The sequence below is a fragment of the Scyliorhinus torazame genome, chromosome 8, assembly GCF_047496885.1.
Source record: "Scyliorhinus torazame isolate Kashiwa2021f chromosome 8, sScyTor2.1, whole genome shotgun sequence".
NCBI classification, from domain to species: Eukaryota; Metazoa; Chordata; class Chondrichthyes; order Carcharhiniformes; family Scyliorhinidae; genus Scyliorhinus; species Scyliorhinus torazame.
In genome coordinates, this window is record NC_092714.1 from 238857186 (window position 1) to 238879147 (window position 21962).

Sequence of the window (21962 nt, forward strand, 5' to 3'; positions counted from 1 at the left end):
CATGAAAATGTTTTTTGCAGGACCATTCTGGTGCATGTCAAAATGTTGATAATCTGAAAAGATAAAATAGCAGCAGAGGAATACATTTAAATGAATGATGGATCGATGATCGGGCGACTAACCCACCAACTTTGTTACGTGTGTTGGCAGTCAGAGGCTGGTTTGCAGAGTGGTGCCCATATGATCCAGGAACTTGGAACCTTGCATTTTTAACTTGATAGTAACTCCAATCCTCCAAGTAGTGCAGGATCAGGGCATCTGAGAATGGTGTGGGCGGTACGTCTATTTAACCTGCATGCATCATGCTTGAATTTAGGAAAGCGGGAAGCTGCATATGTAAATCTGCACAGAAATCTTGCCCTCCAATGATATTTAAAGTAAACACTGAGTTATTAACTGTATCCGTGTAACTCATGATTCCAAGTGTCATCTACCTATGAGTTTCCCCAAATCTGTGTGTTTTGCTGTGTAGAATTAGCAGTCTGATATATTTTGTATATATTTGTTTAAACCTGTGGAGAAGAGGAGGACATTTGCATTAGCTATTTATAACCTCTCTGTAGCAAATGATTACTCTGATGTCAAGAACTGGAAGTTGAAAACTGAAATCCTTAAGCACGCACCAATTCCATTCCAAAATGTTGGCAGATGACATGCTGCCTTTGCCAATGGTGAAAGGCACGCCAATGCCCCCCTCCCCCCCCCACTTCAGTCCTATTAGTTTCTCTGTTCACATTCCATACTAAAGTTCTCGCTTAGAAATTAGTTTGTGACAGAAGATGCAGATATACACTTCAGTGAACATGTTCCGAGAGCATCATCTTGCCTAACACGGCAGAACATCCTGCAGTGTTTTATGATGAAAGGGTGAAATACCTCTGCACCCATCATGTAGTTGTCCATCTGCTGGCTTTGTTATATTATTTCAATATGATTTATTTGATAAGTCAATTTCCATTAACAATTTTATCTTTAAATGTTACAGTTCGAGAAAAAATAGGACCCATTGCCACTCCTGATTATGTACAGAATGCTCCTGGGTTGCCCAAAACCCGTTCTGGTATGGTATATAATGCAAATATATCTATCCACTATTGAACAAATTTAAACTTGTTATATTGACTTTTTGATTTCTGCCTTAAAAGGTAAAATTATGAGACGCATTCTGAGGAAGATTGCCCGAAATGAGAACGATCTTGGAGATACATCGACTCTTGCAGATGGGACAGTTATAGAAGAACTCTTCAAGAATAGGTGTAAAACAGCTTAAAACCGATTCTGTTTCTCAATTTAAATTGCAATGTAAACTTGTAATTTGTAAGTATATGTGCATGCTTGGGCGAGAACATAACCAGATCTATGGGTTGCCTGAGTCTAAAGGACCAGAAAAAGCACTAATTGCATAGATTATGGTGATAAATGATTGACTTGTGGGTGATTGTCTGTTACTTCATCTTTTTTTTTTAATTTGTATCTTTTAACGGGAAAATAATATGGATAAGCTATCCATTAGCAATAAGTTTGATTAAGTTTTTGTAACATTTTTAAAAAGCACTGCTTTGAATGTTTTTGATTTAGTTGTATTGTCTGTATTTTTATACTTTGCTTTGGCCTGAATATAACAACCAGATATTCCTAGGTTGTTTTAAACACAAGTTTGAACAAATAATATTTAATAAGTATACAACACAGTTGTATAAAAGCAAATGAAAATTAATTGATAAATATTTCCATTATGGATAGCGGAAAAATTTGAGGCTGTTATTGTGTGCATTTGCTTTCCCTGCCCCATACCATTTCAAATTACAAGTGTCCATTTTTTGTCTGGAGCGCTGGGTACCCTATCTTAAATATCTTCCTGTTTTTATAGTGAAATTAGAGGACATTTTATTTTCATTTTGCGTGGGGGTGGGGGGGATAAAAAATGCATTATCCTTTTATTCCTTGATTTGTCCCAGCATTTCTTCAGGTGACAATGGAGATCCTGTTTATTTACCAGATGAGAATTTTAAACCAGGCAAGCAACCTTTGTTTATGTGAAGCAATTAGAGTTGTACAAAGCCATATTTTTTATTGAATGAAAATGAAGTTATTTATGTTTGCAACTGCTGTACTGTGCACACTGGCAATGCATTAACTGTTAAATGTGATGGGATATGTATACTCCAATTAAAGCTTTTCATATAAATTTCAAGACTATTTATGAATCGTTTGCAGTGAAGTATTTTCCTAAATAATGTTTGACTCCCAAATTCATATGCTCACATATGCCCAGTAACAGCATTCACAATTTTAATCCCAGTTCGAACTAATTATCTTGACTCCAGTCTCCATTTTGTCCATCATTGTAATGGCTATAAACACAAAAGCTACTCCACAATGCCACAAGTCTTATGCAATTACCTCCGTAATCATAAGAGTAAGCAGTAGCTTTCCACTGTTGAAGGTCCCCGAGGAACAGAACAATTATTTTATCTATATTAAAGCTCTTGCATCTCGTGCATCCCCTATGTTTGTCACACTTCCTGTGCAGCAATTTTGTGACATCTGGGCATGTGCATGCAATCCTCCCAATACCTGATGGTATTGCTGCTTCTATTGGATCCTGTGCTGCTGCCCATAAGTCTTATTTCAATTTTATTAATTGGATCAATGCCAGGAAAAGGTGATTTCATTAATGTTGATTCTGCAATAAAATAATTTAAAATTTATTTTACCCACCAATCGACAAGCTAATCTTGTTCACTCAGAATGGAACAGACAGGGCAGCACGGTGGCACAGTGGTTAGCATTGCTGCCTCACTGCACCGACGGCCCAGGTTTGATCCCAGCTCTGAGTCACTGTCCGTGCGGAGTTTGCACATTCTCCCCGTGTTTGCGTGGGTTTCGCCCCAACAACCCAAAGATGTGCAGGGTAGGTGGATTGGCCATGCTAAATTGCCCCTTAATCGGAACAGACCAGAAATGAATTCCATAAACGCCTCAATTCATACACCTACTTCCAATATTGAGCTGAAGGAGAGTGGGATTGAAACACGGTGGGAATGGGAAAATGAGACAAATGTGGGTGAAATCACACACAATTTGGCTTGTGACTTTGGCCACATCCAACTGAAGTCAGAAAATCTCTTTGGAGTCTTGTAATCCATAAAGGTAGTCCATAGCCTTACTGTGACGAGCACCAAACAACTAAAAATATGACTTGCAGCTCTTACCATAACTTATTAACATTCACCCCAAAAAGAAAGGGAATCACGAGTGTAAAGAGAAAGGCAATGAGAGACAGGTGAGGGTGAGGGTATGTTCAGATTTACTGTGGGCAATGCTGTGGGAGTAGCAAATCTGGTTTTTATGAAAATGTTTCTTGAGCAAACTAAGGTGTCACTTCCTCACTCCGGAATCCCAGTATGTAATCCATAAATTGCAATTGCTTAACTAATGTTAATGTACTATCAGTTGTATCACATTTTAAATAAATTTGTTCCTTTCATTATTTCAAGTTGACTTGGCAAAACTCGATGTTAAGTGAAATATTGTCAATGAATTGCAGTTTGTCATGCCCGGCACTGGAGGGGTTCTGGAGAGGAGTGGCGGGAGCAATATCTCAGGTGGTGAAAGTCCGGGTCAAGCCAAGCTGGGGGCTAACAATATTTGGAGTAGTGGACGAACCGGGAGTGCAGGAGGCGAAAGAGGCCGGCATTCTGGCCTTTGCGTCCCTAGTAGCCCGGCGAAGGATCTTGCTAATGTGGAAGGAGGCGAAGCCCCCCAGCCTGGAGGCCTGGATAAATTATATGGCTGGGTTCATAAAGTTGGAGAGGATTAAGTTTGACTTGAGAGGGTCTGCGCAGGGGTTCTACAGGCGGTGGCAACCGTTACTAGACTATCTCGCGGAGCGTTAGAGGAAGGTCGGTCAGCAGCAGCAGCAACCTTGGGGGGACGGGGGAATGGGGGACTGCCTGGGAGGGTGGATGAGCAAGAGATAACATGAAGGGTTGGGGAAACTGGCACGTACGGGTGAGAGCTGTGTAAATATATCATTTTGCCATGTATATATCTTGCTCTGCGCGATTTCTCGGGTTTTTTTGTTACGGGGGGGGGGGGGGGGGGGTATTGTTTATAAGGGAGAAAAATTGTGTTAAAAAACTTTAATAAATATATATATATTTTTTTAATGCATTGCAGTTTGACATTAAGGCAGTTTTAGTCATTTTAATAATTTATTTTGGGGAAATAAATAACAAATACAATTATTTGTGTTGTGCCCTTTTAATTTATGAACTTTATGAGAACTGAAACATTAAAGCAATGGTTCTCAAACTTTTACATATATGGGTCACAAAATCCTACCAGTCCTATCCCACCCACTTTCATTTGGTGTTGCTTTCAATGAAACACCAATGAGGTGATGCCTGGTTCCATGTTGGAGAGCGTCAGTCTCTCATGTCGGGCTCTACATTTAGCTGGTTCCTTTTTGTTTTTGATCACACACGTGTTGAAAATTCAATCTTACAGTTGTATGTTGAGATCTTGCTTAGAAATTACATCGCTTGCGCAATAAACACATCAGTGATTTATATTTTGGATCAGCCGGCAGACCACATGCATGAGAACCGCTGCACGAGAGCATTACATTCCAAACTAAGCAACCAGATCTCCAAAGGATAAGGTTCAACACCACAATTCTACAGCTATTTCACCTACAGGGGTTCAGCTGAATGTTAGAGCAGAAGGAAACATTTCCAGGCTTTTCAATGCTTTTATGCATACTTTTTGCAGGGAGGAATTGTGGAATATGAAGCAACTCTTGCATCGATCTTGGTTGTACTCCACACAACAGGTTGTACATCAGAAAGTCATTGCCCTATGCTAGTATTGCCATTCCTAACCACTTAGTTCTGTTAGACAGCATCTTTTCTGCATGAAGAGCATTTCCTTTCAAGCACTATGCTTCATTTAATTTTATCACTATACAAAAACACTCTCTGCCAGATCCGTGTTAGAAATTTTGCATTAAATGTCTAGATTTCAAACCATGGCTTACTGTCTCGGAATTCAAAGGTTGTGTGAGGTAGGTACAAGATAAATATAGTTAACAACTCCAGTTGAAGTTTGCATTTACTACATAACTATTGGACTCTTCAGACAGAAATTACTATTGAATAACATTGTTTATAACATTAGACTGTTATCCTGCAGTTTTGCTGGATCATCAATGTTTATTTATGCTTAATTTATACCTCACTCAGATTAAATAAATTGTATCTGGTCTAATATAAGAAGCCAGAATAATCTTGTATTAGTCTGTGGTTCCTTGAGATTTTCAACTAAATCTGAGTCCTTTAGAGAGGATAGGATGAAGGAAAAAAAGGCTTGCATTTATATAGTGCCTTTCCTGACTACTGGATATCTCAAAGTGCTTTACAGCCAATGAAGTACCTTTGAAGTGTCGTCACTGACATAAAGAATTTGGTAGCCAATTTGTGCATAGCAAGCCCTCACAAACAACAGCAATGTGAAAATAACTATTTAGTCCATTTTTGATTGGATAAATAGTGACCACGAAACTAGGAATAACTACCCTGCTCTTCTACAAAATAATGGCCAGGATTCTCTGATCCCAGTTCACCTCTTGCGAGAAGGGAGAATTTAGCACTCGGTCAAAACTCCCATTCACTGCAGTGGGACCAGAGATGTCATTTGAGAAAGCAAAAGGGGCCTTGATCTGATATGTCAACCGAAAGGTGACACTTCCAAAAGTACAGTACTCTTTGCACTACTGGAGTATCAACTTTGAATTTTGTGCTCAAATATCGGAAGTGAAACTTGAACTCACAACCGTCTGACTCAGAAGCAAGGGTGTGATTAATTGAGCCTGTGGTAGAATTGATGACTGAAGCAGTTTTCTTTCAGAACGGAGAGATTTTTTTTCCTCCCTTAAAATAATATCTACACAGCTTGCACATTGGTACTTAAGGTTACTCTGGACGCACACAGCACTTTGAAAAACTCAGTAATTTTACTCTCATATAAAGTGAAACATGGATTAAACACTCTTGTAGAAGAATATTTGGTGTCAATCACACTTAAAAGCATTTGCAATTAATTCCATGCTCTGAGCACAGTTAAAAGAAGGCATCTCACCTTTCGTTCTGTGTGGAGGTGGATTATGATACAAAAAAAATTATCTAAAACCTGTGAAAAGGGCAACAGTCATCAATCAACATGTACAGAAACGAGGAAAAATAAACCCTCACAGCATTCAATGTTATAACGGAATCTTCAATTATACATGCTGCCGATTTATTATCTGCTTTCCTCTTCGCCCCCCACATCACTTGCAGATGTCCCCCAGCTTACAATAGCTGCGATTTTTTTCAAACAGGAAAATAAAATATTCTAGGTCAGCAGCACCTCTCATGACCATTAAGAGTGTGAGCTCTGTAGGTGATTCTCTGTACATTCATTTCTTCACAATGGAACCCTTTATGGGCAAAGCTTTGCATCAAGCAGAACTGGGGCAATCTGGTAGCCAACTTCAAACTCCTGCCATGGCAAAGATTCAAAACTCCAGCTGGAGGCCCACAATTCTGCCTCTGAATCGGCTGAAACTACTGATGCCCGTATTCTAATCACAATAAACTGCGTTAATTGATATAAATTAAGGCCATTTCCTAATTTTAATTAATTACTGTGAGTAAAAATATTAGACACTTTTTCCCAAGGTTTGGGCTTCCTTGCCATTTGTGAAACTGTAGGCATACTATTGGTTGACATAATGTTTCGTTTTTGAATGCCGGGAATTTCTTGTCCACTTTGCACAAGGTGAAGTACTTGAGAGAAAGATAAAGTGCAGTGTTCCACATTCACTGCTGTGGTTATCGAAGAAAGGTTTCCAATGCCACCAACTGTTCTGTTTTCAGGGCGTTCCTGTGTTTGACTGTTCTCTTTTAGAGCATCGTGATCTGTACCTTCTATTTCTTTTCTAATCTGAAAGTACATTCTTTCATCCTCCATTTTCTCCTCTTGTTGATCTATGGGTGGCATTTGACCGACCTTTGTGGTTTCTACTGTAGCCGATTGGTCATTTTGTACCGGATCACTTGGAATGTGTCTGAGTAGCATCTCAAATGCCTTTGTTATATCTTCCGCTGCAGCTAGGTTATTCTGATTGTTGGCATCAATAATTTGTGAGGAAAGCCATTCTTTGTAACTTTCAAGGTCAATGGGTCCAATAAACCTGAAAAAAAAGTGGGGGTTATTTTATATGTGTGTGCGTGTTAATCTGTCAAAATAAACACACATGCTACTGCCTACTCTAACCCAAGCAGGAGCTAACTTGTGCCAAGAAGTGGAAAAAGTGAAGTACACTTCAAAAAATGCTGCATTTCGATTATACAGAACTGCGTTTTTAAGTATGTTTCAAGACAGTATACTTCAGCATTTAGATGACACTGATAACCCAACCCCCACATCTCGAACACAAGGTGTCAACCTTGGTCGTGTCACCACATTATTATCTCGTTATTAAAAGTAAAAATATTGTACGTAATTTGCACAAGAGGATTCCTTGATATTGAGACGAGGATGGGGGCAGTAGCACAGTGGTTAGCACTGTTGCTTCACAGTGCCAGGGATCGGGTTGGATTCCCGATTTGGGTCACTGTCTGTGCGGAGTCTGCACGTTCTCCCTGTGTCTTCGTGGATTTCTTCCAGGCACTCTAGTTTCCTCCCACAAGTGCCAAAAGACGTGCTTGTTGGTTGAATTGGGCATTCGGAATTCTCCCTCATTGTACCCGAACATTGCCGGAATGTGGCGACTAGGGAATTTTCACAGTAACATAATTGCAGTGTGCAAGCCTATTTGTGACCATAATAAAGATTATTATTACTCCTTTTTGATTGTACGACGCAGACGCAATGGGTCAAATAGACTCTATGCTGCACTATTCTATGATTCTCTGACGGTCAGTACGAATCAAAATAGTATTTTTCCAGGTTTTGTATTCCACTATTTTTTTAAATAAAAATTTAGAGTACTTTTTTACAATTAAGAGGCAATTTAGTGTGGCCAATTCATCTAAGCTGCCATCTTCTTGGGTTGTGGGGGTGAGACCCACACAGAAACGGGTAGAATGTGCAAACTCCACACGGACATCGGTATCGAACCCGGGTCCTCAGTGCCGTGAGGCAGCAGTGCTAACCAATGTGCCAGCCTAGTCTTCCACTATTTTTGTAGGTTAAGCATCATAGGTGGAGAAAAACACAGACACAATTATTTGGATAACTATGGTAATTTGACATTAATTTTTAATTAGTTGTATATACCACCGGACATCAGCTCGAGAACAGTAACTATTTTGCAACATGAGAAGCTGTTAGTCTGGGACTTCCGTTGGTTCAATTGGTGTACGATTTTTATTATGTTCTCCACCTGTTTCTGCCTACTGAATAAAATGGTGTCACTGTCAACACCAAAAGATGAAAGTGTTAGCTTTAAACTTCGCATAGTGTTTTTTTTTTGCAAACAAAATTGACCTGCTACTGCACCACAGATCTGTAAACTCACCTGGGTATGGTCATATTTGCATCACAAAAGGAGAGACATAGTCCCGTGTTTCTTCTTGATGCTGAAAATTTAAGCCCCAAGTTCTATGCCCACTTTCAGGCAATCTGATCAATGTTCTCCAATATCATGCTGACCCTCAAAAGACAGTGGGATGCAGCATACGGTAGAAAAATGTTATACTGTATTACCAATTATTGTATCATACTGAAATAAATTAATAAAAATAAATTGTATAATCTTCACTTATCTAGTGCCTCTTGTTTCAAGGCACTTGATACAATGGCTAACTTTTGAAGTGTAGCAAGCTTGTAAACAAATATAGCAACATTCTATGGCAGCGAAGCCCCATAAGCAATCATGAGACGAATGACTAATACATTTTATTGCTCTTTGTAAAAACAATTTTGACTTTTTGAGACACCTTTCTCTTCATATAGTGCCACTGGATCTTTTAATATCTATTTGACTTACTAGAACTGGTGGACAGGGCCTCAGTTTCATCTCTAACTGCTGTGAATATCTAGTTCATGATTCACGTATTTTAGTATAGAATTTTTAGCTTGAGGAATTAAAGGTTAACTGTAGAAAATTAGATAAATACCATTAAAGCAGCTTGGAATCTATTCCTCTTAATAGGTTGAGGCCATGTTGCTTTAGGAGGTTAACAACTCGAAAGGTAAGATCTTAAAACATTCAATGGGCTTACTTAGCAGGAGAGCCGAAGATGTGGGCCAGAATTCTCTGGTTGTCGGGATTCTCTTTTCCCGCTGGCAGCACACCCATGCCTGTGGATTTCCAGGCAGCGTGGGATGGCTTCAATGGGAAATCCAAGTTGGAGGGAGGGAGGGTGGTGGGCAGGGAAGAGAGAGAGAATCTGCCGCCAGCGAATGGCGCACTGCCGAGAAACACGCGACTAGGGGATGGGAGAATCCCACCTGTGATGTTTATTTTTTATTCACTCTTGGGATGTGGGCATCACTGGCTGGGCTAGCATTTGTTGCCCAGCCCTAATTGCCCTTGAACTGAGTGGCTTACTAGGCCATTTCAGGGGGAGGGGGGGCAGTTAAGAGTCAGCTGCACCGCTGTAGAGATCTGGAGTCACATGTAGGCCAGGCTGGGTAAGGACAGCAGATTTCCTTTCATGAAGGACAGTAGTGATCAGATGGGTTTTTACAACAATCGGCAGTGGTTTCATGGTCATCAATAGACTTTTAATTCCAGATTTTTAATCAAATTTCACCATCTACCATGGTGAGATTTGAACCCGTGACAACCTGGTTCTCTGCCTTCCCCACTTGCAAAGAAGTGCAGTCCAAAGTGATTTTTATATTTTGGGGGTTATAGTTAAATTAGTTTGAAAGCATTCAGCAAGTCTTGAAAGGCTATAAAACCCATTTACTTCATCAGATTACAAAATAAATTGTAAACGAGGGATATTGAACTTGACGGTCATTTTGACGATAGCCCAGAGTGGTCTCTTGTCAGCTTGGAGATGGATCGAACTTAGGACGGTTCTCTGGTTTCAATCTGGGCAATATCTGGGTGAGATTTTGAGTTGTAATTTGGATGCTGTGTGGTTTGCATCTCTTATAGAAGTTAGCCAAAATAAATGACAGACCTGCACAGTAAGCAGAGTAAAACTCTAACTTCATAATGGTACGTGTGGAAGGTAGGCAAGGCTTAATTTCAGTTTGGGGTTTCTGAGGGACAGAAGCTTGCCGATTGTCTAGTTTGAAACTTGTTGGAGAATATATTGTAGTAAATCTCGGTTCCTTATCACAAAAGAAAGTAACTAAAAGATTAGCTTGGAGGTTTTTTAAAAATTCTTTCAGCTGACGTGGGTGGTGCTGACATGGCCTGCATTTGTTGCCCTGAAATGAATGGCTTGACGGGTCATTTCAGCGGGCAGAAGAGTCAACCACATTGCTGTGGGCCTTGAGTCAGAGTCACATGTAAGCCAGACCAAGGTAAGGATGGCAGATTTCCTTCCCTAAAGGACATAGTGAACCAGATAGATTTTGATGTCAATCAATGGCAGTTTCACGGTTATCATTAGAGATTAGTTTTCACCTCCAGGTTAAAATTGAATTCCAATTTAATTTAAATTCCACCAGCTTCCTTTGGGCTCTCTGAGCTTTAGCTTTGCCAGTCCATAACTATGTTCCTTGGAGTCAGGTATTTGGGATATGCCCCAATAGGATAGTGTGCACGCTCCATATTGGGCAAATGCATTAGCAAGACAGCTGAGTGGAGGTTTCCTTCAGTTTGAACCGGAGATCACTTTTGATAAACGTTTGTGTCTGGCAGAATCCAGATCACCCAAAAAAAAATACTGGTATTAAAAACATAAAGGCCCTTTATCCTTAGAGTTCTAACTTAATGATTGATCGGTGGTTGTTTCATGCGTTTTCTACTGATATTTTAATTAATTTGCTTGATCCTATCCCACCTTTAACATGAAATGTAGAAGCCAATTACCAAAGCAGCACAAACAAATGGTAACATTTGAGTATAGGAATTGGGGTGTTTTACTGCAATTGTATAGGACATTGGTGAGGTCACACCTGGAGTATTGTATGCAGTTTTGGTGTCCTTATCTGAGGAAGGATGTTCTTGTTGTGGAGGGAGTGCACCAAAGGTTTACCAGGCAAATTCCTGGGATGGTGGGATTGACATATGATGAGAGACAATTACGTTTATAGACATTGGAGTTTAGAAGAGTGATAGGGGATCTCATATAAACTTAAAATTCGAACTGGATTAGACAGGATATCTCCAGAAAGAATGTTCCTGATGCTGGGGGAGTCCAGAACTAGGGGTCATAGTTTGAGGATAAGGGGTAAAACTTTTAGGACTGAGATGAGGAGACATTTCTTCACCCAGAGTGGTGAATCTGTGGAAGTCGCTACGACAGAAAGTAGTTGCGGCCAAAACGTGTAATTTCAAGAAAGAATTAGATTTGGCCTTGGGACTAAAGGGATATGGGGAGGAAGGCAGAATCAGTATATTGAACTTGATGATCAGCAATGATCATAATGAATGGCTGAGCAGGCTCGAAGGACCGAATGGCCTCATTCTTCGATTTTCTATGTATTTTTCAATGTAACAGGATTGTATCTTTAGCATTGCAACAAGAGGTTCTGATGACACATGCAGACATACATTTTAAAAGCATTAATACTGCCCATGTTCTGCAACTGGATGCAGCCCAGAGCAGATAGCAACTACACTCTTGATGTAGAGAGACTTTAGACAGACTTCACTTTTTCATTCACCATGTTTTTTCTTTCTCTTTCGCTAATTTGTATTGCACCATAAACCTGTCTTCCCCTTTGACTGGTGTTCACCTAACTGGCTCTGCATTTCTGCCATTTTCTATTAATTTCAGATGTCTAGAATTGTAGTCTTCCTTTTTTTTTGTGGAAGGTTCCCACGTGCCAAGAAATCACTGCCATCCTGGAGAAAAGATCAACACGGTTTCTCCTTGCAAAATACCAGAACAAAGTAAAAGAGGATGAAGCTTTTCAGAGAATGAGGTAGAGCTGGAAAGAAATAGTATAAATGTTTACAGCACGGAAACAGGTGCTTCAGCGCAGCTTGTCCATGCCGCCCAGTTTCTATCACTAAGTTAGTCCCACTTGCCCGCATTTGGCCCATATTCCTCTATACCCATCCTGCCCATGTAACTGTCTAATTGCTTTTTAAAAGACAAACTCATACCTGCCTCTACCACTGCCTCTGGCAGCCTGTTCCAGATGCTCACTATCCTCTGTGTAAAAAAATGTCCCCTCTGATCTCTTTTGTATCTCTCTCCTCTCTCCTTAAACCTATGCCTTCTAGTTCTACACTCCTCTACCTTTGGGAAAAGATGTTGACTATCTACCTTATTGATGCTCCTCATTTTGTATGGACCTCTATAAGATCACCTCAAAGCCTCCTACGCTCCAGTGAAAAAAGTCCCAGCCTCGCCTTATAACTCAGACCATCAAGTCCTGGTAGCATCCTCGTAAATCTCTTCTGCACTCTTTCCAGTTTAACAATATCCTTCCTATAATGTGACCAGAACTGAACACAGTATTCCATGTGTGGTCTTACCAATGTCTTGTACAACTTCAACAAGACATCCCAACTCCTATATTCAATATTCTGACCAATAAAACCTAGCATGCTGAATACCTTTTTCACCACCCTGTCCACCTGTGACTCCACCTTCAAGGAGCTATGAACCTGTACCCCTAAATCTCTTTGTTCTGTAACTCTCCCCAACTCCCTACCATTAACTGAGTAGGTCCTGCCCTGATTTGATCTACCAAAATGCATCACCTCACATTTATCCAAATTAAACTCCATCTGCCATTCATCGGCCCACTGGCAAGGTCCAGTTGCAATCTTATATAACCTTCACTATCCACTATGCCACCAATCTTGGTGTCATCTGCAAACTTACTAACCATGCCTCCTACATTCTCATCCAAATCATTAATATTAACAGTGGACCGAGTGCCGAATTCTGAAGCACACTGCTGGTCACAGTGCTCCAGTTTGAAAAACAACCCTCCACAACCACCCTCTGGCTTCGGTCGCCAAGCCAATTTTGTATCCAATTGGCTACCTCACCCTGGATTCCATGAGATTTAACCTTATGCAACAACCTACCATACGATATCTTGTCAAAGGCCTTGATAAAGTCCATGTAGACAATTTCAACTACACTGCCCTCATCTACCTTCTTGGTTACCCCTTCAATAAACTCAATCAAATTGGTGAGACATGACTTTCCCCTTTCAAAGCCCTACTGACTTTCCCTAATTAGCCCTTGCCTATCTAAATCCCTTGAGATCCTGTCCTAACAATTTACCCACCACAGAAGTAAGGCGAACCTGTCTAGTTCCCAGGCTTACCCCAGATGGAACTGGGGAGGAGCTGTTAAGAATAAAGTTTGTGATTAACAAGGAGCGGCAACTGGTCTCAAGCATTTGGAATTTGATCCTAGAGATGGTAGAACCCGGGTTGAAGCCATGGTGGAACTGAAATCAAACTTTGCCACGAACTGGGACACAGCTGGTTGTCAGAGGGGCGCATGCGCGGCAGCCGGAACCTGGGGCGCGCATGCGCAGTGGCCGGACCTGGGGGGTGGGGCGCATGCGCGGCGGCCGAGGGCAGACGGTGACGCGGTGGGGGCCTCTACCTGGAATAATAGTAGATCTTCGCCGCGAGGAGCCGCTCCTCCGATCCGCGCACCGCCTCTCCTAGCTGGGCCAAGCCTCGTTGAAACACTTCATCAGCCGCGAACTGATAGTCGTGAAACTGCTTGTACTGGGTCTCCATCTCGGAAACCAGCGACACTCCACTTCACTGTCGTCGGCCCGGACCTCCGGAGAGCGGACAGTGCAATCGCGGTCCAGCTCCCCCTACCGCTCGGAGGAGAGGCCGGCTCTCCCAGAGCAGCTGAAAGCGGTAAAAGAAAAACGCAGCCCAGCGCCCCCTGCCGGCTGAAAGATCAGCTTAACTCGCACATCTTGGGGGTGAACCTTGGAATATACACAGCATCAGCTTGCCATTGTATGGAGATTGCATTCGCCTCTCCCTCCAGTAACCACGAACCTATCCATACCTGCGCCAGTTCCAACACATCTAAAGTATAATATACTGGTTACAATTAGCGTTGTGCTACTGTGGCCATAACACATTTCAATCTGAGAATTTGAATTCAGTTTGAAAAATAAATTAAATTCAAATCTGGGCACAGTAAACGTGACCCGAAAGGTGTCAGTTTATTGTAATTTTAAGTAACTAAGCTTTAAGGAAGTAAGTAAGGTTCTGCCCTTACCGTCTAGTCAAAATTTGACCCCTCTGGCCTCACCCCATTTCTCAGTCTTCCCCACCACTCACTTCCCCATAGAGACTCCCAATTCAGATTCTCAATCTCCCTCAAATATTTGGGTACATCTAAATCTGAACAGGAGCCATTCTTCTTGGCCTTCCTTACTTATCATATGCCATGGGCAAATTCCCAACCCTACCAGCAACTGAGCAGGAGGCAGGGCTCCTTTTGATATCTTGCCAGGACTCCAGCTGTGTGAGCCATGCTATGTGCGGATTTATCTTAAGATGTGGAGATGCCGGCGTTGGACTGGGGTGAGCACAGTAAGAAGTCTTGCAACACCAGGTTAAAGTCTTAACAGTCCTCACCTGAGGAAGGAGCAGTGCTCTGAAAGCTAGTGATTCGAAACAAACCTGTTGGACTTTAACCTGGTGTTATAAGACTTCTTACGGATTTACCTTAGTTTATGATGCAGTACAGGTCAGCATTGAGGTTTACCTTAATTCTGAAATAAGCTACTGGTCAATTCAGTGACACGGGCAAATGGTGGTTTCATAGAATCATAGAATTTACATTGCAGAAGGTGGCCATTCGGCCCATCGAGTCTGCCCCAGCCCTTGGAAAGAGCACCCCACCCAAGCCCACACCTCCACCCCATCCCCGTAACCCAGCAACCCAACCTAACCTTTTGGACAATAAGGGCAATTTAGCATGGCCAATCCACCCAGCACCCAGAGGAAACCCACACAGACAGGGGAGAACATGCAGACTCCACACAGACAGTGACCCAAGCTGGGAATGGAACCTGGGACCCTGGAGCTGTGAAGCAACTGCGCTAACTATTGTGCTACCATTTATAATATAAATTTGAAAGCCATATCAATGAATGTTTTACAGTACATATTGGACACAGTCTTTGTGTTCAAAGGTGCACTGATGTTTGTGCAGTTAGAAAATATCCTATTGGCCATAGCTAGTTTTAAGGTGTGATATGTTGTTAATAGTATCTTAGACTTTCAGGTACAGTATAACATATTCTTGTAGTACGATTAGTTTGTTTTAAAATTACTATGAATAAACTGATGGTATAATTAACAGTAAAAGCAATGGCCGGAATTCTCTGGCTGTTGCGATTCAATTTTCCTGCTAGCGGCGTGGGATGGTTACAATGGGAAATCCCATTGACAAGTGGCAGGAGTACAGAATCCCGTCGGCAGTGAATGGCACAGCGCCGATAAACACGCGGCTGGGGAATTGAAGAATTCAGCCCAATAACTTTTGTTAAAAAGGGACAATGCTTTCATGAAAATGTTTAGCAATTATTTGTTTATTAAAAATGCAGAATTGCTTTAGATCACATCATCATGTTACATTGATGAACTGCTGTAAAGAATTGTCTCACTTTGCTTTCTGTCTCCAAATTAATCAATTGATTAATATACTGTATTTCGGACAGATCCCTTTGAAGACATTCTGGAGAGTTCACCATTACAGTGAAGAAGTTTTGGTTTCAGTTCAATCTCTGCTTCTGCTGTGCCAGGAGATTTTACGGCATGAAAAATAAATAAAAGCCTGGAAAAGGAATGAGTGATTGCTTAGCAACCAGGGGATCCTTTAGGGTAAGAAGGAATTTTAGGATTGTGTTTAAACTGAGTTCATAGTAGTGGTGACAGGATGCTGGAGGTTAAGCAGCTCTCAGCTTTGGGATAAGAATAGCCATGCAATGGAGTCATGGTTAAGAAAGCGATGCTCCACCCCTCCAAAGCAGCGTACCCAGAGAGTATGCCGCGCCACATATCGACTGCCTCAGGACGTTGCCTGAGGCCTACCCCCGATACTCCGCCCCTGACCAGCCGAGTAGCGTCACTGAAGTGTGGTCTCAACTGTCAGGAACTCAGCGTGGTGGCTGCACATTCAGTCCAGCACCTCCACAGTCGGGGGAGGGCCGATCTGCGGGCAGGAGGGGACTTTATCAGGGGCTGGGGGGACTATTGGGGGATAGTCCAGGGCACGTGAGCCAGCCAAAGGGGTGGCACTATTTCGCAGGCCGGGTCCGCAAGCGGCCTCCGTCATGTAGCGTAGCGCGGCCACTGCAGGGCGCCGCCATGCGCGGCCATGGACCCGGCAATTCTCTGGGCCACATCGGCAGCTAGAGCCGGGTGCTCTATGCTGCCAGCATGCTAGCCCCCAGCCATAGGGAGGATCGGTGGTTGTTTTGTGCCATTTTTCTGGTGTAAAGGGCCACTTTTTACACACTGGCATGGGGACATAGCCTCAGAATTGGAGAATCCAGCCCAAGGTATAGATTTAAGTGAGTTTAATATAGTATTTCTGTGTAAGAAGAGGCAAAGCTCTAGTTAGATTCATGTTAAACAAAGATGTTTGCATGTACGGGAGTTTTGGTTTCATTTCAAACTGCATTGTGACTTGAGAGTTTACAATGTGAGAAGCAAATGTGAAAAAAGACTGAGCTGGTGTTTTGCAACTAGGGGTTATTTTTAAGTTAGAAAGACCTTTTGAATTATTTTGTTTTGACTTGCCCCAAGGTAGTTGGAGCTAGGTAGTTAGAGAGAATGCAGCTCTTAGGGCTCTGCCAGAAGCTGAACAATGGAGTAATGGGCAAGAAACCAAATCCCGGAAACTGAAGACCACCTAGTTCTACAAGCCAAGGAATGAAAATTGACATTCCAGGAAGATTGAAGTCAAAGGAACAAAAAGGAACTGGAATTTGAACAAGGTACTGGAGTATGTCTTACGCTTTTCCACGGTCCACTTAAAACATGATAGCTAAGAAAAGTTGAAAAGATCAGTCAGGCCCTTCTGAAGAAATGTGGGCTTTATTTACTATATTATTGATGCACAGGTAATCCTCATTGTGCCTGATAGTGATGTAATTACTTTTTCTGGGCATGACTGATGACTTTGTAGTTAGATCGTATTTGGACCCTTTTTTTCAAAATATGGCCCTTTTTAATGATAAATCTGAATGACCGTTTGTTAAATTATAATAGTGTTTATTTTTCAACCAAGTCTTTAAATTAAAAGCTGCAAATACTTTCTTCTGTTTTCAGAGATACATATGAAATATATTCCTGGATAATCAAAACATGGGCTGGAGTCACAATGAACCAGATGGGTTTTCACGACAATCGATTCACAGTCATCATGAGATTTTAATTCCAAATTTTTGTTGGATTCATCTGCTGTGGTGGGATTCAAACACGGGTCCCCAGAGCATTTCCCCGGGTCTCTGGATTACTAGTCCAGTAGCAATACTATTACGCCACTTACACTTTACAAAATGGACGAACAGAGTCACAGCGTTGCCAATGAGCTTTTAGCCACAAAAAAACATTTATTAAACATGCAAAGTTTCCGAGCGTGGCGGCGGGCAGGAGTGGGAAGGATGGGCGATATGTTCTTGGGGGGGAGCTTCTCGAGCATGAGGGCCTTGGAGGAGAAATTCGGACTAGTCAGAGAGAATGACTTTCGGTACCTGCAAGCGCATGACTTCATACGTAGACGGGTTCCATCCTTCCAGTGCCTCCTGCCAAATGGGATCCAGGACAGAGTAGTGTTTAGGGGAGAGGTAGGAGAGGGGGAATGTCTTGGATATTTACCGTGAACTTATGAAAGGGGAGGAGTCCCAGACAGAGGAACTGAAGCTCAAGTGGGAGGAGGAACTCGGCGAGGAGGGGGTATGGGCGGAAGCCCTGAGTAGGGTAAATTCAACTGCGACATGTGCTAGGCTCAGCCTGATTCAGTTCAAGGTCGTACACCGGGCCCACATGACGGTGGCCCGGATGAGTAAACTTTTTGGGGTGGAGGATAAATGCACGAGGTGTGCGGGAGGGCCAGCGAATCACGTTCACATGTTCTGGGCATGCCCAAAACTTAGGCGTTACTGGGAGGGATTTGCGGACATCATGTCCCAGGTACTGAAAACTAGGGTGGTGATGAGTCCAGTGGTGGAAATTTTTGGGGTCTCGGAAGACCCGGAGGTCCAGGAGGAGAGGGAGGCCGACGTCTTGGCCTTTGCTTCCCTGGTAGCCCGGCAACGTATACTGCTGGCTTGGAGGGACTCAAAGCCCCCAAAGACTGAAGCATGGCTCTCGGACATGTCGAGCTTTTTAGGGCTGGAAAAAAATTAAGTTCGCCTTAAGAGGATTTGTATTAAGGTTCGCCCGAAGGTGGCAACCATTCATCGACTTCCTCGCAGGGAATTAAATGTTAGCGGGTGGGGGGGGGGTAGATTAGAGTAGAATAGGAGGGATAAATAGGCGGGTACTGTTTATGAGAGAGGACTGGTCTTTTGCACTATGTTTCTGCTTTGTGTTGATATTTGCACATTACTGTACACTCAATAAAATTGTTTATTAAAAAAAACCATAAAGTTTGACTATAATACAGTACTTTTTCACTCCCATTTATCTTCACAAACGTACACAGATTTTAAGGATAACACAGGTAAACAAATATATCTTATGCTATAATGTTTTCAATAAACACACAGTCCCTGTAATCCAACAGGCTAACTGTGGTCAGACACATTCTACTCTGAAACCAAATGGCAGATGCCACCCAATCAAATCTTTGTGGATTTCTCCTCGAACACCCCAGATGATTATTGCATGAATGTTTCCAAACTCCACTCGAAAAGACCCCCCCTTAGAATCTTCGTCCAAACAGTGCTTTCTCAACTGTTTTCAGCATGGATCCACTTCCAGGATTTCCAGTTCTTTCAGTATTCTTCAATCTTAAATTGCCACATACATTCAAGCTTTTACACAATCTCCCAGTCACCAATAGAACATTACTACATCGCAGGCTGTACGAAGGTCAGCAACCTTACGATTGCTTCAGATATCTGGCGCGGGATTCTCTGACCCCCCACCGGGTCGGAAAATCCCCGGGGGGGGGGGGGGGGGGACCGCGCGAATCCCGCCCCGCCGTTGGCTGCCGTATTCTCCGGTGCCGTTTTTCGGGTGGGGGCGGGATTCCCACCACGCCAGTTGGCGGCTGTTGGCAGCGGCCCCTCTTGAGATTCTCCGGGCCCTGATGGGCCGAGCGGCCGTCCATTTCTGGCCAGTCCCGTCGGCGGGGTTACGTATGGTCCCACATGGTGGGACCTGGCAGGTAAGTTGGCTGGGGCAGTCCTCTGGGGGGGGTGGGGCGCAATCGGGGTCCACCGATCTGCGGGCGGGCCTGTTCTGTGGGGGCACTTCTTCCTTCCATGCCAGGCCCCTGTCGGACTCCGCTATGGCCAGCGCAGAGAAGAGACCCCCCCGCGCATGTGGCAAAAAATGACGGCTGGTCTGCGCATGCGCGGAATCACGGCGGCGGTTCCGCGCATGCACGAGATCACGACGACCGTTCCGCACATGCGCGAACTTGCGCAATCCCTTCGGCGCCAGCTGGAGCAGAGCCAACCCCTCCGGCGTCCACCTAGCCCCCGAGACAGATGAAAATTCCTCACCTTGGGGGCCCGTTGACGCCGGTGTCGTTGGTGCCGGTTTTCCCGCCGATATGGGATCTTAGTCGCCGGAAGGAAGAATCCAGGCCCTGGTTTCTCTCGATCCAACTTCACTACCCCTGAACGTTTCAGCTCTGTTTTTAACTTCAATGAATCACAGAAAAATACAGTGCAGAAGAGGCCCTTCGGCCCATCGAGTCTGCACCAATGCATGAAAGACACCTGACTTGCCTACCTAATCCCATTTGCCAGTACTTGGTCCATAGCCTTGAATGTTATGACATGCCAACTGATTATCCAGGTACTTTTTAAAAGGATGTGAGGCTACTTGCCTCTACCATCCTCCCAGACAGTGCATTCCAGACAGTCACCACCTTTCGGGTAAAAATGTTTTCCCGCAAATGCTCCCTAAACCTCCCACCCCTCATCTTGAACTTGTATCCCCTCGTAACTGACCCTTCAAATAAGGGGAACAGCTGCTCCCTATACACCCTGTCCACGCCCCTCATAATCTTGTACACCTCGATCAGGTCACCCCTCAGACTTCTCTGCTCCAGGGAAAACAACCCAAGCCTATCCAACCTCTCTTCATAATAAAAATATTCCATCCCAGGCAACATCCTGGTGAATTGCCTCTGCACCTCCTCCAGTGCAATCATACCCTTCCAATAATGCTTCTGTCCTCTATCGTTCTATGAGAGCTGCTGGAGGAGAGGAACGTAGTGCCCAACCTTTCTTGGAGCTCTTACTAGCAGTTACTCGCAGTGCCGAGAAACACATGGCTATTCAACGCGACTCGTGTTGAGTAAGGGCCTGAACAGGGAACCCGTGGCCGAGGCTGCACATAACCCCGTTTACCCGAATGCAATATGGGTTCCCCCTCACCCCAACATCCAGGGCGGCAACCCCAGCCCGATCGCACGCACACAAAAAGGGCAGCTTGGCACCCTGGCAATGTCTATGCCAGTGGGCAGTGCCTCCTGGGTGTCAACCTGTCACTGCCAAGGTGCCCAGGTGACACTGCCAGGTTGACACCAGCAATGCTAGGGCACCACCCTACCCAAAGGACATGCAGCTGGGGCCCACCGATCCCCTGGGAGGTCCCCTTGAGTGCCGTTTCGTCTGGTCCCTGTTTGTGGGGACCAGTGCTGAACGGCGCCCGCCCAAGGTCTCGGAGGGGAAGCGGATGAATCCAAAAGCTTCAGGTACCTCGGGAATCTGCACAATATAGTGAGGTTTACTGCCTCGCTCTAATATGCAGATTTGTTAAAAAGTGATCCTGCCCATTGTGGGATCTCGCGAGGCTTTGCGAGCCGGGTAGATCCTGGGTCTGCTCCCCTTCAACGGCCACACTGCGCCGCAGCGAGCTACTTTTCGGATGCAGCGTGGCCATAGGATGGCGCCCAATGGATACCAATGTTATGGCAATCAATCCGGAGCAGTTTAAAATTGACAACAGTCAATGTAGGCAACAGCCTGTCAAACAGCAGGAGTGCTGTTTCCTTCTCCACATTTGCAAAGCCTTTCCCTTTTAATAATGCAAGAAAACCTGGAAGTCTCTTGGCTACTCTTTTAGCCTTTGAAAAAAACCGACATATCTTTCATGCAGTTTGATCTTAATGTTATTGTTTAAATGTGGAAAGTCTGGTAGAACATTCAGTAATGAATGGAGAAAGTAACAGCTTTCAGTTCTGATCGCTAACATTTTATCTAGCCATATGGTGACTATGGCATTTGCTTTATGCTGATGAAAATCTGGTTTGTCAGTTTGGGTATAAATGTTGTCACTTTTCACCAAGCATATTTACTGAAAGAACTAAATGAGATCATTTCCTCACAAGATAATGAAATGAAGTTTTTACATCCCAATAGCAAACAGCCACTTGCAAATTAACAACACGGCAGTTGTCGTTTAAGAAGTCTTATCATCTCATTATCTCTTCCAAGGAAAGCAGACTCAATTTCAGAATTCTCGTCAATCTGGTCAGCTTCCAGATGGGAATGAATTAACAAACTGATAATGATTCCCTACTGTTAAATTTGGCGAGACGTCTGCTTTTGGAATGTCGAGATTTCCCACCCCAAGCCCCACAACAGCT

General features: G+C 43.4%; 2 protein-coding genes and 1 long non-coding RNA gene across 5 annotated transcripts in view; 2 read left to right on the plus strand and 1 right to left on the minus strand.

Annotated features, from left to right (window-relative positions):
• Positions 1 to 2201, plus strand: part of acss2 (acyl-CoA synthetase short chain family member 2) — a 100881-nt gene extending 98680 nt beyond the window's left edge. For both annotated transcript variants that reach the window (XM_072514997.1, XM_072515000.1), the window contains 2 exons: positions 986 to 1060; positions 1146 to 2201. In XM_072514997.1, coding sequence (XP_072371098.1) covers positions 986 to 1060; positions 1146 to 1270 — 200 coding nt within the window. In that variant the 3' untranslated portion in view covers positions 1271 to 2201. The remainder of the gene's footprint in view (positions 1 to 985; positions 1061 to 1145) is intronic.
• Positions 2202 to 5997: 3796 nt separating this feature from the next.
• On the minus strand, positions 5998 to 13894 carry LOC140428482 (uncharacterized). The gene is made up of 2 exons (XM_072515001.1): positions 13755 to 13894; positions 5998 to 7237 (listed from the first exon to the last, which is right to left on the minus strand). The coding sequence occupies exons 1-2, from the start codon at positions 13892 to 13894 to the stop codon at positions 6682 to 6684; spliced, it is 696 nt and encodes a 231-aa protein (XP_072371102.1). The 3' UTR covers positions 5998 to 6681.
• On the plus strand, positions 13872 to 18742 carry LOC140428483 (uncharacterized). 2 transcript variants are annotated; one of them, XR_011948793.1, is made up of 4 exons: positions 13872 to 14023; positions 15847 to 16009; positions 16937 to 17127; positions 17462 to 18742. It is a non-coding gene; the product is annotated as an uncharacterized lncRNA (long non-coding RNA). The 2 variants fall into 2 exon arrangements; XR_011948794.1 differs by having other exon boundaries at positions 16941 to 17127.
• The last annotated feature ends 3220 nt before the right edge of the window (positions 18743 to 21962 follow it).

Coding starts and splice junctions, on each gene's coding strand:
- LOC140428482 (XM_072515001.1), bottom strand. CDS start 13,894: ATGGAGACCCAGTACAAGCAGTTTCACGACTATCAGTTCGCGGCTGAT. Junction 7,238..13,754: donor AAGATCTACTATTATTCCAG/GTAGAGGCCCCC, acceptor CTTTTTTTTCAG/GTTTATTGGACCCATTGACC.